At 48.3% G+C, this 15,950-nt stretch overlaps 1 protein-coding gene across 1 annotated transcript in view; it reads left to right on the top strand.

The window, feature by feature from the left end:
• Positions 1-995: 995 nt before the first annotated feature.
• GUCY1A2 (guanylate cyclase 1 soluble subunit alpha 2) overlaps positions 996-15,950 on the top strand; it is a 318,287-nt gene continuing 303,332 nt past the window's right edge. The window contains exon 1 of the mRNA XM_075546543.1: positions 996-1,301. Within this exon, the coding sequence (XP_075402658.1) occupies positions 996-1,301 (306 nt within the window). The remainder of the gene's footprint in view (positions 1,302-15,950) is intronic.

The following is a 15,950-nucleotide window of genomic DNA, read 5'->3' as shown; positions in this document are numbered from 1 at the left end:
CGAACGAACACGGTCCCCACGAGCCGGTCCAGCCAGCTGGGCACCAACGTGTCGCCTCCGCCCTCTCTGCCCCAACCGCGTCTCTGGGATGGGCAGGCTGGACCTCCGGGTCTTACCCCTTGCCTCGGAACTTTCTGATTAAACTCGCAGGAAGGCAGGCAAAGGGCCGACGTGGGCCCGAAGCCCCCACTTGGCGACCTCAGGCTTCCGAGAGGTGTCCCCCCTGTCCCCCAAGGGGAGGCCCCGTCCCTGGGTCCGACCGGGGTCCGAGTCCCTCCCCTCTCTCCCCTCTCGCGGCCCCGGGGCTCCAAAGGGCGCTCCGGCCGCCTCTGTTGGGCTGGGAAAGTAGGTGCTTGGGGTGGGGCCCCCCGCTGGGTCGCAGCCACGGTGTCCTCCCGCTCAGGGCCAGGGCACGGTGGGAGCGGGCCGGGCGCGCAGAGGACGGCCACCAAGTGTCCCCAATGCTCCCGAAACGTGGCGACGGGCGAGGCAGAGACTCCCCAACGAGTGTGATGGCGACACGTGATACCGGCGGAGGGAGAGCTGGGGGGGTGGGGCGGGGAGCGAGCCCGGCGGGGAGGCGGGAGGCGGGCGGCGAGGGGCGGGAAGACAGAGGGGAAGAGGAGCGAGCCCTGCGCGCCGCCCGCAGAAGCCTCTGCCTCCCTGGTCGCCCCGGCCGCAGCCGCCGGCCCCGCCGCCCGCGCCCGCCCGCCCGCGCTCGCCGGGCCCCCGGAGCAGGAGCGCGGCGCACGGCCACGCGCCCAGGCGGCGCCGCGCGAGCAGCAGCAGCAGCAGCACAGGCGGCGGAGGCCCCCCAGCCCAGCCCGGGCCCCGCGGTGCGGCGGCTCCCCAAGTTCCCGCCATGAGCAGGCGGCCCCGGGGGCTGCGCGGCCCCGGGGCCCGCGCACCCGAGCGCGCCCGCAGCGCCCCGCGGCCCCGACGCGCCTAAGCCGCCGCTCACCGGTCCCGCGCCCGCCGCCGCCGCCGCCCGCAGCATGTCTCGGCGGAAGATTTCGTCGGAGTCCTTCTCCTCGCTCGGCTCCGACTACCTGGAGACCAGCCCCGAGGAGGAGGGCGAGTGCCCCCTGTCTCGGCTCTGCTGGAACGGCAGCCGGAGCCCGCCCGGGCCGCCCGAGCCCGCCGCCGCCGCCGCCGCCGCCGCCGCCTCGGCCGCGGCCACCGCCTCCTCCTCCTCCGCCGCCGCCGCCGCCGCCACGGCCGGGGCCCGGAGGGCGCAGCGCCGGAGGCGGGTCAACCTGGACTCGCTGGGCGAAAGCATCAGCCGCCTGACGGCGCCCTCGGTGAGCCGGGCCGGGAGTTGGGTCCGCGTTCGGGGGGGAGGCAGGCAACACCGGCCTCGGGAAAGTTGGCGCCGGGCGAGCGGGGGCGAGCGCCCAGCCCCGCCGCTGGGGGGCGGCCGGTCCGCGCCCCGCCAGGCCTGGGGTTCCCGGCGGCGCCGCCGGAGCGAGTGGACCCCGCGGCTCTGGCCCTGGAGGACAGGGATCGGGCAGTCAGGCTCTGCTCTTCGGGCTTTCGGCAGGGGAGGGCCTGGCTGCCCACCTGCAGCCCAAGCCCTCCTTCCTTAGGACCACCCCAGGGCAGCCCCGAGGACACCTTTGCACCCACCTGTTTTCATTCTGCCAAACTTTCTCGGCGGCCTCTCTCCTGCGGCTTCCAGTGCTAAACAGCGCCTGCCATCTCTGCTGTCCAGTGTCCCCAAGGAGCCCCAGGCCCTGGCCGGAAACGCTTCCTCTCGCTTTTCCCACACTCTCTGGGCTTTAGCGTGACCTTCCCTGGCATCTTTGAATCCCACGGGCTACACGCGCTTTTCGTGTTGCATCCGTTCGCTCCTATCTTCAGGAACTCCCAGATACTTCTTGAGTTGCATTCTGATGTACAGAGTTCCAATCGCCCTCTTTTCCTCTCACCCTTTTTGCCGTATTCACCGGGCATTGGTTGGCTAAACCGTTATCACCGTGTGGTTAAACCAAGTATCTGGGTTTCTAAGCCCCCCTGTTACTTACTTGCACCCGTGCCCCATCCTTCCTTCAGCCCTTGCCCCCTGTTTCCCGGGTGCCTCCTGTCAATTTTCCGTGCCCTTCTTATGCGAGTATTAGAACCTTCACAGATAGTTGTTGAATGAGTAGGTATCTTCCTAGACCACTGGAAACTTGGGGCCATGGTGGGGTGTCAGTCAGCAATTGGAGGGGAACGCCAGACTCCCTCCGGTTATAGGCACCCTGACAGAGCACTGCTGCCTCATTCCTGCTCAGACAGATTCAGCTCCCCTTGATTTTAAGGGCGCCTTTCAGGATGCCGGACCTCTGTTCCAGTCTTTCCGTGCCTGCGTGTGCTGTGCTTTGAAGGAAATGCGCTGGAGTGTAGACAGACTTGGAAGGAGAAGGAAACATGCCCTCCTGCACCCTTCCTCCTCTCCATTCAGTGTCAAACCTCCACCCATTACCTCTCCTCACCTTGACCTTGCTTGCATCTAGGGAGGTAAACTGCCAGCACTCTCCACCTGCTTGTACCTCCTCATAGTTCCCCAAACGAATCTGAACACTGATCCTGTGAGATGACTCCAGTGTTTTCCCTTTGAAACCGCTCTTGCTGTGGTAGGAGGGAGCGGGGGAAGGAGTCTACCTAGTAGCAGGCAACCCTAAAATATCCGTAGGGTGCTGCTTTAACAGAGAATGACCTTTTCTTGACAAGTAAGACTGATTCCAGGCATCTTCCCGTTCTTGTGTGTTTCCCCCTTTATCACCTTCCTTCCGCTTCTTTCATTGATTAGCCCAGGGAACAACCCAGATGGCTTGACTCCGTTTGCTATTCTTGACTGCAAACCTTTCCCAGGCTCTAGAATCTCCGGAGTGAGTTATAATACCAGTTGCTGAGCATCAGCCTTCTTAAAAGCAGTCCAGTTTCTTTGCGCAGCTGCCGTTTGGTGTCTGTGCCTCACGTAGCATCTGCTCAAGAGTGTGTTCATTCTTCAGTAATTTATTTAAAATCTAGTACAATGTTGTTGTTTTTAAATTACTAAATATGCTTCCATGTGGGGAAGTATTGTTTTTTTTAAGATTATCACACACTTTTCTTTTGACCCAAGAATCAGAATTTGCAGATTTGTTCAAAGTCATGGTGGTGTCAGTGGCCGTGCCCATACAATTCATGACTATGTCCCACAACGTACATGAAGTAGAGCAAATAAGCCGAACTCAAGTATTCACTGCAGAATTACCCCCAGTCCCATGACCAGCGGGTCGATTCTGTTGCACAGTGCCATGATAGGACAGAGTGGAACTCTGCCATAGGGCTCCCTCCGAGGGCCACAGCTCAAGTCCATGGAGGGACTGGAGGGGCTGGCGGTTCGACCACTGACCTTCTCTTCCGCGACCCAGTGTTTTCCTATTGGGCCAGCAGGGCTCCTTTGCTGTAGACCAGGAGGGTGGGACTCATACTCTCTGTCTGGTACCTTTATCAGTACTACCCAAGGGACTCAGGCCTTTTGCTGGAGTGTTAGCACCTGCCCAGTAACACTTTCAGAATAAAAAAAATCCCAACAAAACGCTCAAAATCAGTGCAGTGATCACATGCATGCAGTAGCTGGCCATGTACTCTGCTTGCCCCGTGGCTCTCTGTCTGGGAAACGTCTGTCAGGTTGGGCTGGGATGAATCACTTTGGTGTGGCTTTTTTCAACCTAGTCGTGTCACTTGTATCAAATGTGAACCGGTGCTTGGGGTCCATTAACGGGTTTGATAGCTTGCTGATAATGCAAATGCGGAAAGTCTTCAAAACACTCATGGAAAAATTACATTGTATTTTCATTCCATTCCCCACTCCCTCCCTGAACTTTTGGAAACCCCCTTGGGAGGGCACGCATGCCAATAAGGTGTGCGGGCCCCAGTCCATTTTGACATCCCTCTGGGCTTCAGTTGAGTCGTTCTAGAGGTGGATGGGGGAGGAGAGGGGAGTGCACTAGCATGAAATAGAAGAGATGGGGGCTGAGCATGACCTTTGAGCTTGTGTCCCTTCCCTGAGAACCTCCTGGACCCAGGAGTCTGAGAGAATAAGAGTTGTCGTATAGGAGACAGTGCAAGACAGCGAGAAGCAGCCACAGAGAAAGGTCAGCTGTGAACCAGGAGATCAACACGAGACGGTGCAGTGGACTTCCAGGCGGTGGGAGCAGAGTGGTGGCAGCGGGTGTGCCGCCCATGAGTGAGAATGCTGAATACCTTGAGGAGGAGGCTTATGGAGCGAGGTACCCTTGGCCACTTACTGACAAAGCTAAAGAACTTCCTAACACTTGCTGGAGCAGGGCAGAGACCAGCTAGGGGTCAAGGGCCAGAGAGAAGCTTGCCTGTGGGCCAGGCTGAAAAGATGTTCTCAAAGAACGGAATCTGGAGTCATTCCTGATCTTGACTTGTAACCCCTTTCTTCCCGAATAAAACTTCATAACGGTGAATGGGGTGGGTGACTTCTGTGTGGCGACTGCAACACGTGACCAAACCCAGCAGAGAGGTAGAGCTTGCCAGGGGAGCGATGACTCCTGGAAACCTGGTAAAAAGGTTAGACGGATGGGCCTCCACTAATAGGAATCATCAGCCCTCGGGGTTAGGAGAGGTAATGTGTCTCTGCCATGCTGTTTTTACACAGGCTGAGTTCTGGGAACATACAGGTGAACACTGTATAAACATTTTCAACATCCTTGTGGGTGTCCAAAGAGATTCTCATCGGCTAAGCATGTCATTGATAGACTTGCGGACACACACATAGGTAAACAGAGTTCGATTTCAAAGCAGAGGCATTTTTTTTTTTGTCTGTGGCTCCCGCTCCCTTTTTTTTGGCAACCCAACAGAATTCAAAGTTGTAGCAGATCCATTCTTCTCCATTGTCAGGGTTCAGAATCTCTCTGCCAAATATTCCAACCAAACCAAAGCAAATCCACTGCTACCAAGTTGATTCCCAGTCATACTGGCCCAAAAGGGCAGAGGAGAGCCCCTCAGTAGGGTTTTCCAGGCTCTCGATCTTTACAGGATCAGACAGTCTTTTCTCTCTTCTGGTGAGTATGATCCCCTGACTTTAAGGTTAGCACCCCAAGGCCTTACTCCTCAGCCATCTGAGTGCTTGATGTCCTGTTTATTCTCTCATGTTCCAGAGAGGATTTTTTAAATTACTAATTGGGATTTAATACATGTATCATTGCACAGTTCAATCACGTCCAGAAAAATTGTCTACTTGCTCCCACAACCAATTTCTAAACCTTCTTTTTCTGCACGGAGTCCTTGACATTGCCTTCCCTTGTTCCTGATGTGAATTTCCTTGCACTTGCACCTGGGGAGAAACAGCATCGCTGTGATAGCGCTTGTCTTCCTACTGGTCCCCGCATGGCTTGTTGTTCCAGTCAATTAGGGTTAGTGCTTTATTTAGAACAATCTGCAAGTAGGAAACTGGAAATGCAGCTAATAAATGCTAGTATGTTGCCAAGTATTTAGTCTAGTTATTTGACCCGTAAAACATACAAACTCCCCGGGAGAACGACGTGGCAATCTGCTTCTGTAAAGATAACAGCCCTGGACACTGTGCGGGGCAGTTCTCCACTCACAACAAGAACCTCATCAGCTTTGGCTGCAGTAGTGTTGGCTGTCAGGATTCTAATCTTTTGTATTATTTTATAAGTAAAGATAAATTGAATTAGCGAAAGGGATCCAGTGCCAGTAGTTAGGAGACCTGGTTCTAATTCTGTTTGGACACTGTATTCTTATATCTCTTTGTAAAGCAAAACTGTTGAGTGTCATAAACAAGGATGTCTCTGTTAATGAGATTATATTAAACATGTAATGCCAGATTTTCAACAAACTATCCTAATGGCATATGAAGAAAAACCAGATATACATAACTTTAATGAGGAAGAGAGAGAACGTTCTGGTGGCATCAAAAGCACTGTTTAGTCACCTAATTATGCAGAAAAAATATTGAGACTCTCGTGGTAACCATTTCTTTCAGAAGAATTAATACCAGACTCGATCCCCCAAGTGAGGAGCCCAGGTAGTTCAGTGGGTACCAGTTGGGCTGCTACCTGCAAGGCCAGCAGTTTGAAACTACCAGTAACTCCAAAGGAGGAAGAGGGAACTTTTTCCTCTTGTAAAGAGTTACAGTCTCGGAAACCCACAGAGGCAATTCTGCCTTGTTCTATAGGATCGCCATGAGTTGCAGTCCCAAGGAGCTGGAGATTAAAGATGTCCTAAATGGCCAACTCTTAGAAAATGCTACTCTGTTCCATTTCCTCCATAATCCTCCCTTGACTGTATTACTTTATGTCCCCAGGGTCTGTGAATCTCAGCAGCATCCCATAGAAACTTGGGAAACTATGAGGAATTGTCTCACATGATGGTGGATGCTGTTTAGCATTCAAATTGACAGTCTGGCAGAGGTGAGCCAAAGACAGGGTCCAAAGCCTTAAGCTAAAATGTCCAAAAGTCACAGCATGTCTTGCTTCTACCCAAGCTCAGACAGAAAATAGAGGTCCAGCTTTCCCGTGATGTGAAGTGGTTAGAACAGTAGCGTCAACCAAACCAAACTCAATGCCATCTAGTTGGTGTGGACCCGCAGTGACCCTGTCCTCATCCAAGGAAAACAGAGGCTGGTGCCTTCAATCACTCTCTATAAAGCCGTGGTAAAGACGCCCCCAAGGAAACAATGGGTGTGACTTGGTTCATATCCTTGGATGCAGTCAGGTCTTCATTTCACTCTAATCCTGACCATCGGTATCATAGAGAATGCCCTCCCAAATGGGATTATAGCCACTAGTATAGTGTTCAGAATTATGATATATCACTTAAGGAATTATGTCAAGAAGGACCAGATTAATTGACTACAATTCATCTGTTATGTGGCAAATATTGTACAAAGAATCAGCAATAAAAATACCAGTCTGCATGTGCCCTGCCTTTGACCTCATGCAAGGTTTTAAATTGTCATCCTTATTTTAAAGACATTCTATTCAGGGAAAATGCCAGAATTCCAATCATCTTGGAATTATCTAGGAGAGCTTTTATGATGCACTTTAATGGCTCTGTCGACTGTAAATCTGTAGGGGACAGCCATAAGATTAAAAGTAACCCCAAAGAGCTGATTGAAGATGTATAAAGCACTTTTTTTTGCACTTGTTACTTTATTTATTTTGAAGTAATTTAATACTTGGGAACACATGGAGTAACAGCTGGGATTTGGCATCAGGGGTGAATTGGGTAGTTCATTTATTTGTATTTTATCTTAATGAATTGAGAAGCTATTGTCTCTGACACTAGTTTTGCGTTTGTTCATGTCAGCCTGGGAGTGGAGATGTTCCCGGAGACCAGTTCAGGGAAAGGGCTTTCCTAGGGGTCTTGCCAGAGAACGGCCGACTGTTACAACATTGCAGACCGCTGCAAACACCTCAGCGGTCAGCAAGAGGAGACTGGTAGGAAGACAGGTAAGAGAATTGCAAGGACCAATACCTAAAAGGCAGAAAGGAACTGTGAGAGGGAATTGTCCAAGGAACGAAGAGATGCCTATGGAGGAAAAATGAAGGTAAGGCTGAATTCAAGTAGCAAAAACCCCAATGTGTTTTATTATTTTGGGGATGGAAATTATATAGATATATACCTAGAATAAAGTGAAAGGGTATAAAGTCATATAATGAAAATTACATCCTAGGATGTAAGAAAGATCGACATCTTGCACATTAGGGTGCTGCAGTGGACTGGTATTGGCCATTTAGTGTCAAACAAACATAGTTTTCTACCCCGGGAATGAACAATTCCAGAGGAATGGCATCACCTTTCGCCACTAAAAACATTTCAAGAGCTACCTTGAAGTACAATGTTGTTTGTGATATCTGTATACCTACAAAGAAGACCAGTTGAAACAACTGGTTTTCAAATGTATGCACTAACTGCTAAAGCCAGTTGAAGACATTGAAGAGTCCTACCAGCTTTTTGTATGAAAGAGCTTCCGTGTCATTTTGAGAACCCGAGCCATGGCATATTCAGCCTCCTCATAGGCATGTGAAAGTTAGTCAGCGAACAAAGGAAACTGCAAAAGAACTGATGCCTTTAAATTATGGTGTTGTCCCGGGGAAAACTATGGAACTCACCGTGGTCTGGCAGAAAAACAAATCTGTCTTGCAACAAGTATAGGGAGAACGTAACATATTGGAAGCCAGAATGTTGAAACTTTGTCTCACGTACGGTAGACATGTTCTAGGGAGAGAATTGGTCAAGAAAAGCATCCTTGGTGGAAGGTTGGTGATAAAGAGGAAGACCTCAATGAGATGAATTGACATAGTGGCTGTCACATGGGCACGGGCATCGCAGCAGTTGGGAGGATGGCGCCTGACTGAGCAGTACTTTGTTGTACATACGTAGGGTCACTATGAGCCGGAACCACCACAAGGACACCTAACAACAATAACAGCCACAACTGGTATGCGTAAGCCGTTAATTTTTTTTAAGAAAGTGGGAGCGTAACTAATATAAATAATAAAAATATACTGGTCTATAAGATATCATCCTTGGTAAAGCAGAGGGGCAGCAGGGCAGAGGAAGGACTTCAGCACGACGGGTTGGCACAACGCCGGCAACAATGGGCTTAAGCATAAGTGCAATCGTGAGGTTGGCTCAGGACGTTCAGTGTTCGGTTCTGGCTGTGCACAGGCTTAGCACTAGCTACAGAACACACCGCACTAGCGAAATCTCATATCGGATCACTTTACATATTGTACTTGAAGTGGTTGTGCAACTTGTGACTTGTTTTGGCTAGCAAAATTCTGACCTGATAGGAATATTCATTACACTAGGATACTAAAGATGGATCCTGGGAGTTTGATGCTTTCACATTTGTTGGAATCAGGTACTGAAACCAGAATTTAATGGCCGTCGCTTCTCTTTCTCTACTTCTCCGAAGAGGATTTAGAGTCTGATAAGCGTTTGAATACATTCCTGCTCTATCACTTACTAAGTGTGAGACCCTGAGCGAGCCACCCTCTGAGTCTGTCCTGTGTGAAATGTTGGCATGTGTGCCATCGAGTTGATTCCGAGTCGTGACACCCTGCAGGACAGAGTGGAGAGTCCCCATAGCATTTTCGATGCTGAAATCTGCTAAGAGAGCAGGTGGCATTTCTTTCTCCCTTGGAATGGCTGGTCTGTTTGAACATCTGGCCTGTTAGTAGCAGAGCCCTTTAACCATTTGCCATTTGTGAAATTGTTGTGAAGTGTTGTCAAGTCCATTCTGACTCACAGTGACTCTGTATGTGTAGCAGAAGGAAGCATTGCCCAGGAGTGGTTAAGCATTGGGCTACTAACGGCAAGGTCAGCAGTTCTAAACCACCAGCCACGCTGCAGGAGAAAGAAGAAGCTTTCTACTCCCATAAAGCATTACAGTCTTTAAAACCCACAGGGGCCGTTCTACCCTGTCCTATCTCGGTCGCTATGAGTCGGACTTGACTCAATGGCAGTGAGTTTGGCTTTTTGGTCTTTGGTCTCGTCTTCACTGTTGTGATGCTTGAGCCCATTGCCGCAGCCACTGTCAGTGCATCGTGTCAAGGGTCTTCCTTTTATTTTGCTGTGCTTCCACTTTACCAACACGATGCTTTGCTCCATGGACTAGTCTCTCCTGATAACACGTCCAAAACATGTGAGTAGAAGTCTCACCATCCTTGTTTCCGTGGGGCATTCTGGTTGTACTGTGTCCAAGACAGATTTGGCAGAGTGGGTTACGAGTTAGGCCGCTAACTGCATGGTCTGTAGTTTGAAACCACCAGCTGCTCCACAGGAAACAGAAGAGGCTTTCCGCTCCCATGAAGATTCACAGCCTCAGAAATGTGCAGATGGTGTAGCTGTGCTTCCATGTGGACCCTGCTGGCCCCACAGCAGTGAGCGATGTGTGAAACCGGACACCTGGTAAGCTGCTTCCTTAAAGTATACCCTACACCCTGCCCTGTCATATGGGGCCACTAGCCGCTGACCATTGACTCAATGGCACCTACTAACAAGCTTATTGTGAAAGAGGAGCGATATTTTTGCAATTTTTTTAGGACTCGGTATAGGTTTGTTTTTGGCAGACATTAAGATGTCAGACAAATGTGTGCACTTCCCCCCACCCCCTCGATAATTCACTGGCTTATCCAGAGTCCATGTTGCTGTTGTTAGGTGCCATCGGGCCAGGGACCTGATGCACAACAGAAAGAAGCACCATCGGCTGGTCCCGCACCGTCTTCCCAGGTGTCCCTATGCTGGAGCTCATGGTTCCAAACGCTGTGTCAGTCCATCTTGTTGAGGTCCTTGCTCTTTTTCCACTCCCTCTCTACTTTACCAAACATGATGACCAGCTCCAGGGAGGAGAAGTCCACACATCGGGTAAAGTGTCAGACACTTGTAAAAAGTCATCAGCATAATTTTATTTTGCTGGGATTCCCTGGACCCTCTACAGAAATATTAACCCAGAGTCCCTTTTGGACTCCCTGACAATAACCCTGTAAGTACACATGCATATGTTACAGTCACCATGTCAGGCATTTTACCCCAACTCCTAAACAGTCCTTACAACATGAGGGCTACCTTTAGAAATCCTATGAAACTGTTTAGACAGAATCATCTATACGTGGTAGGATATTCGACATTTGAAGCGAGATTCATTTTATATTAGGGGAAACAAAGCTGTAGATAGGTGAAATAGACACTGTTTCACTTGCTTGGGAATTTCAAACATTCCCCCTCCATGGCCATCGCACCAGCGTGCACATGCGTCTGAAGGTCTAGGCTGTGCAATGTGGCAATTACCCAGCTAACGGCATCTGCGTTTGGTGTTGTGTGTATAGCACGCTATTCTTCTCTGGCTCTTAGCTTGTAGGCCTTTATTGTAAAGATAAACCTTGACAGTGGGAGATGACATCAATAATTATTAGTTTGTAAGTAGAGGTGGTGAAAAATGATTATGTATTCCTTTTGGGTATGTAATTTCTGTACCACGAAGGACTCCAAGTTACGTGGGCAGAGCACTCGCTTTCTTGGCGACTGAAGTATTTTCCCCTCCGTGTCATCAACACCCTTTCTGTTCACCTTCATTGCCGTCACACTGCTGCTGTCATATGGAGCTGAAAATACCATAGAAATGGTACCTTGTTCTAACTGTCACACGACAGCATAATAATGTGTTATTTTTGAGGCATTTATATTGTTCCCCGTGAGTTAGTTAGCAAGTAAGAACATGTAATTACCCTTTTAAGAATTTCATATACATCTATGTAGAAAACAAAACACAATACAAATTTAAGTGGTTTAAGCTGGGAAAATTTTGCAAGGACTCTGGTGGTGGCGTTTCTCTCCAGGCCCGTGTTTGACTCCTGAAGCCAGGGATGGAGCTTAGAAGTCGAAAGTTCTTCTGTTGAAAATCTGACTCTAACCTTGCTACGCTTATGGCTGTTCGATCTTTAGACCAGCTCCTGGGGTTCAATAAAGTGTTTAGATTACACCAGCAATGCTCATGCTTAATTTCTCCATTACATGAATACCTACTTTCTGTTTGATTGGTTTGGTGTATTTAGTTATGTTGGACACACTTTTGAGGTTTTACATACAGCCTGCAAGAGACATGCAAGTGTGAAGACTTATTTGAACTTTGTTTACACCTGCACGTAAGGAAAACTGCAGCATGAAGTTGTGTTAAAAAAGGAGCAGATGGGATGGTGCTCCCTCCTGCTGGAACTCTCTCCACGGCCCATTTGTATTTTAAGGAGTTAGGTAAATGCAATGACTCTTTTCAGCCTGGATTGCTTAGAATCCCTGTATAATTCTATCTCCAATAAAGACAAGAATGTTTGTCAGCAAGTGGCTGTGCTGCCAAAACTGTATTGCTAAGGAGATGGAGTGACACACTCTTGGCCCTCAAATATCACTTCAGGATTTGTGCAGCAAGCTCAGAGCACCTCATGAAGTTGAAATTCTAGACCCGGAGTGATTCTGGAACTAAGGGAGCTGAAAATATCTCTAAAGGTTGAAGATTTATTGGGGGCTGTTCTGTGTATCAAGGGAAATTGAGAGCATGAACATGATTATAAATAGAAAAGGGAGCCTTTTCTTCCAATAGTCTCTACTTGAGGCAAATTAAACAGTTCTGCATTTGAGCTGCGTGCTGTTAGGTGTCATCCAGTTGGCTCACACAGGGATCTTAGGTTCAACGGAACATGATGTTTCCCAGGCCGGCGCCATCCTTCCACTTGATGTTGCGGTTGAGCCTGTGTGTCAGCCTCTGTGTCCATCTCCTTGAAGGTCTCCCTGTTTCACTGACCCGCAACTGGACCAAGCACGCTGTCTTTCTTCAGCGATTGGCCCTCTTCAGCTGAACTCGCGGGTCTCCGACTTCAGAGCACATACAAAATAACTGCATTTTGTGAGACCATAGATTCGTAGGTGTCTTTCTCAGAAAGCCCGTTTCAAGACTGCTGAAAGCAACCTGGACGTCACCAGTAGACAAACCTTCTGGTGACTCTCAGGCATGACAAAGTGACGGAGTTTCACACCCGCAGGGTCTTTTATCCAGGCTCAGCAGGCTATGCAGACTTTTGGGAAGAATCTATCCCAGTTATTCCCCTGGGACTACTCAATTGAGCTCATGCTATTACCATGACATCCGACGATTCTAGCCTCTCTGATCCAAAGGAAGCTTGGTCCTGTAGCGGAAGGTATTTCAGGTTACGCTCTTGACAGGCTTGGTTATTTGTCAACATTCTTGCCGTTTGTGCTAAGGCTGTGTTTTTTGCCCTCCTGCGTGTCTGTTCAGTAGTTCACAGGCTACCATATGACGTGTGGCTTGTGGCGAATAGGAAAGGCTGTTTGAAAATGCGGAGCTTGGCAGAGTAGGGAAGAAGAGGGAGTTCTGTGAGGGGTAGTTAGGCATCATCGATGTTCTGTTGTTAGTTTCTTTTAAATCCAGACTCATGACAATACTGTGTGCTGCCCCAGAGGGGTTTTCAAGGCTGTGGCCATGTGGAAACAGGTCACCTGGCCTTTCTTCTGAGGTGCATCTGGGTAGGTTGGATCCATCTGCGTTTTTGCTGGTAGGAGAGCAATTCACCACTTGAGCCACCGGCAGCACAGCCATTTGACATTACCTTGAAATTTTAATGACAGTTTTTCAGTGTGACCTTAGCAACTTTTCTCAAACGCTTTATGTAATAGTTGATTTTGGAGGGATGAGATGTGTGTGTGTGTGTGTGTGTGTGTGTGTGTCTGTCTGTCTGTCTAGGGACTGCAAAGAGAGAAAGACACAGCATCTGAATGGCAGACTGATTTTTTTCCCTTAGAAAAGAAGGTCGCTCATACATCGCAGTTGGAAAGGACTATCCCTCAACCTCTACTATGACAGGAATAGTAGTGGGTTTCCAATCTCTTATACATCCCTAGCCAATGAGTCTTTCATTCAGTGACCAAGTTGGGTAGAGGGCTAGTTGACCTTTCCAAGTAAATGGTGAGCTGATGTTTGAAGAGCTTTGTATCTGCAGAGAAGTCTGGAGCCAATTTATCCTGAGAAGAGGCTATCTGTTCCAATGTTCCGATGTCACCTTAATTGCAAGTCCTTGAAGTCCACTTGACTCATTTGCTACACACTATCCCATATTGTTGTGTGTCATTCTGCTGTGGCCAGTGCAGGAAATCAAAATGTTCCCCAAACATGTTCTCTTTCCTTATCGCTCTATATGCATGCTACATCATGCATCGGTCATTACTGAGAGTTGATGGCTTTCCTGACTATTGATGGATGTATTTATCCTGTTCCCTGGCGCAGTGTGTTTCCCTATAGAACAACTTATTTATTATATCTCTACTGTAGGACTAATTCTATTTCACCATTATTTTGGTTTTTTATGCTTCCTTAGAGCAGGAACCAGGTTTATCTGTGTGTGCCCATGTCTAACTGAGAGCCTGGATTATCAAGGTACTTCATGAATGTTTGTTAGAAGAGCACACAAACCAATGGATAAGTTTGTGTGTACTTTGTGGTATAGCTAGTACTGTTCTGTATGTTATAGGGATTTTGTGGTATCGTATTTTAGTTGCTTATTTCATTTGAACTGTTTCCAGTTAACGGTTTATATTTCTCAGACACAATTAAGAGTACGTGTAGTTATGATGTAATTTTTAAAAAGCTTTATGATTGCCAGCACACCCCTATCTGGTTATTAGAGCTTCACATTCATCTGTAGATTTTACTCTGATTACCTGTAACTGTGGTTAATATTTTAAAATGTGTAATGACCTACAACTGTTTGGGGGAGTGTTTGCATTGCCACTCTTAAGTGTCTATATGCTATCTCAGGGGAGTACTATTTCATCTATTATTTTACTATATTCTTAATCAATAGAAACCTGGAATGTCTCTGCAAACCAGCACATTCACATATATACACTACAGTAATCAATGATGGACAGAATTCCACTGGAGAAATCCAACGCTTGGATCACATGGTAAAGGTAACTTAGGAACTGTTGACTTAATGCAGGCGTCCTCAAAATACGGCCCGCGGGCCACATGCGGCCCGCCAAGGACATTTATCCGGCCTGCCAGGGGTTTTGTCCCATTTGTTTTTTTCCTTCAAAATAAGATACGTGCAGTGTGCATGGGAATTTGTTCATAGGTTTTTTTTTTTTAAACTATAGTCTGCTCTCCAACGGGTCTGAGGGACAGTGAACTGGCCCCCTGTTTAAAAAGCTTGAGGCCCCCTGACTTAATGAATGGGGAAGAAAAAAAATTACCAGGAGCAAGTGGAAGTCTCATGGGGTAATTATCAAGGGGCCAGGTGAATTAGGAGATAATGCATTTGTAGACCGAAATGAGAGAATGAGTATGGCTTGGAGAGGTCTAAGGCAGTGAAGGCAGGAGGTGGACCCGGAGACCTTTATGTTGCACTGTGGCTTAGTTGATAGGAGGGATGAAATAATGAAAGAGACTTTCACACAGGAGCAGGCGGTAAGCTCGTCAGGCATTCCTGCCTTCCTGCACTGGATGCAGATCTGATGGTAAGAAATTATATCTGAGTTTTGTTCTTTTATAAGTCTGTTCACATTCAGAAGAGCCAAGCATGTATTCCCCTTCAAATGGCTTGGTGTGTATTGCCGGTGTATTCCAGCACAAGGCAGCATTAGATGACAGGGTAGATCTTCCTCATAGCGTTTCCTTGGCTTTAAGCTCCACATGAACCGATTGTTCGGTCTTTCCCTTAAGAGCTAAGTTCGTAACCATTGTGACACCAGGGCTCTTTGGCAGCTAGTTAGTCTTTGAGAAACACAGTCCTCTCTGACTAATCAGTATTTACATTATGCTTTAAAATCTAGAACCCTTAAAAAAGACAAGGCAATTCTACACCACTGAGTGAATTATTTGTGATCCTGATCGCAACACGACAACATTTTCTTGGCTGAGACTTGATACACAGCTTCCTGGGCATACACGAACCTACGGGATCTAGAGTAGCAAGCAGCTGCTAAGCATGTGATGTTGTGTGAGAGAGCACAGAATTTCAGTTCTTATCTGGGTAGATGGAACTTGGCATTGTGATTACTAAGTGACCTCTTAGATATGCCAGTTCAATTTGTAAGCAAGCAGGTGAAATTCAGTAAAATACACCTAAAAGTTCAGTGGAAGGATCTCTGTGGATGCAGTGGTCCAAGTGCTTGGCTGCTGAACCGTCGGCCGTTTGATTCCACTGAGCGCACGATGGAAGGAAGATGTGGCCGTCTGCTTTGGCAACCCTTTATGGACTTGGACACCTTCTGGAACAGTTAGATTCTGTTCCACAGGGTCGCCGTGGGGCATCATCAATTAGACAGCAGCGGGTTCGGTTTTTGTTTTTGGTAAGAGGGACATGGTTTTTACTTTGTTAACCAGTCTCCGAGGATTCCGCGGGCAGTCTCGT

Source organism: Tenrec ecaudatus, chromosome 4 (genome assembly GCF_050624435.1).
Source record: "Tenrec ecaudatus isolate mTenEca1 chromosome 4, mTenEca1.hap1, whole genome shotgun sequence".
In the NCBI taxonomy this organism is placed as follows: Eukaryota; Metazoa; Chordata; class Mammalia; order Afrosoricida; family Tenrecidae; genus Tenrec; species Tenrec ecaudatus.
This window is presented reverse-complemented; position numbering and strand designations above follow the sequence as displayed.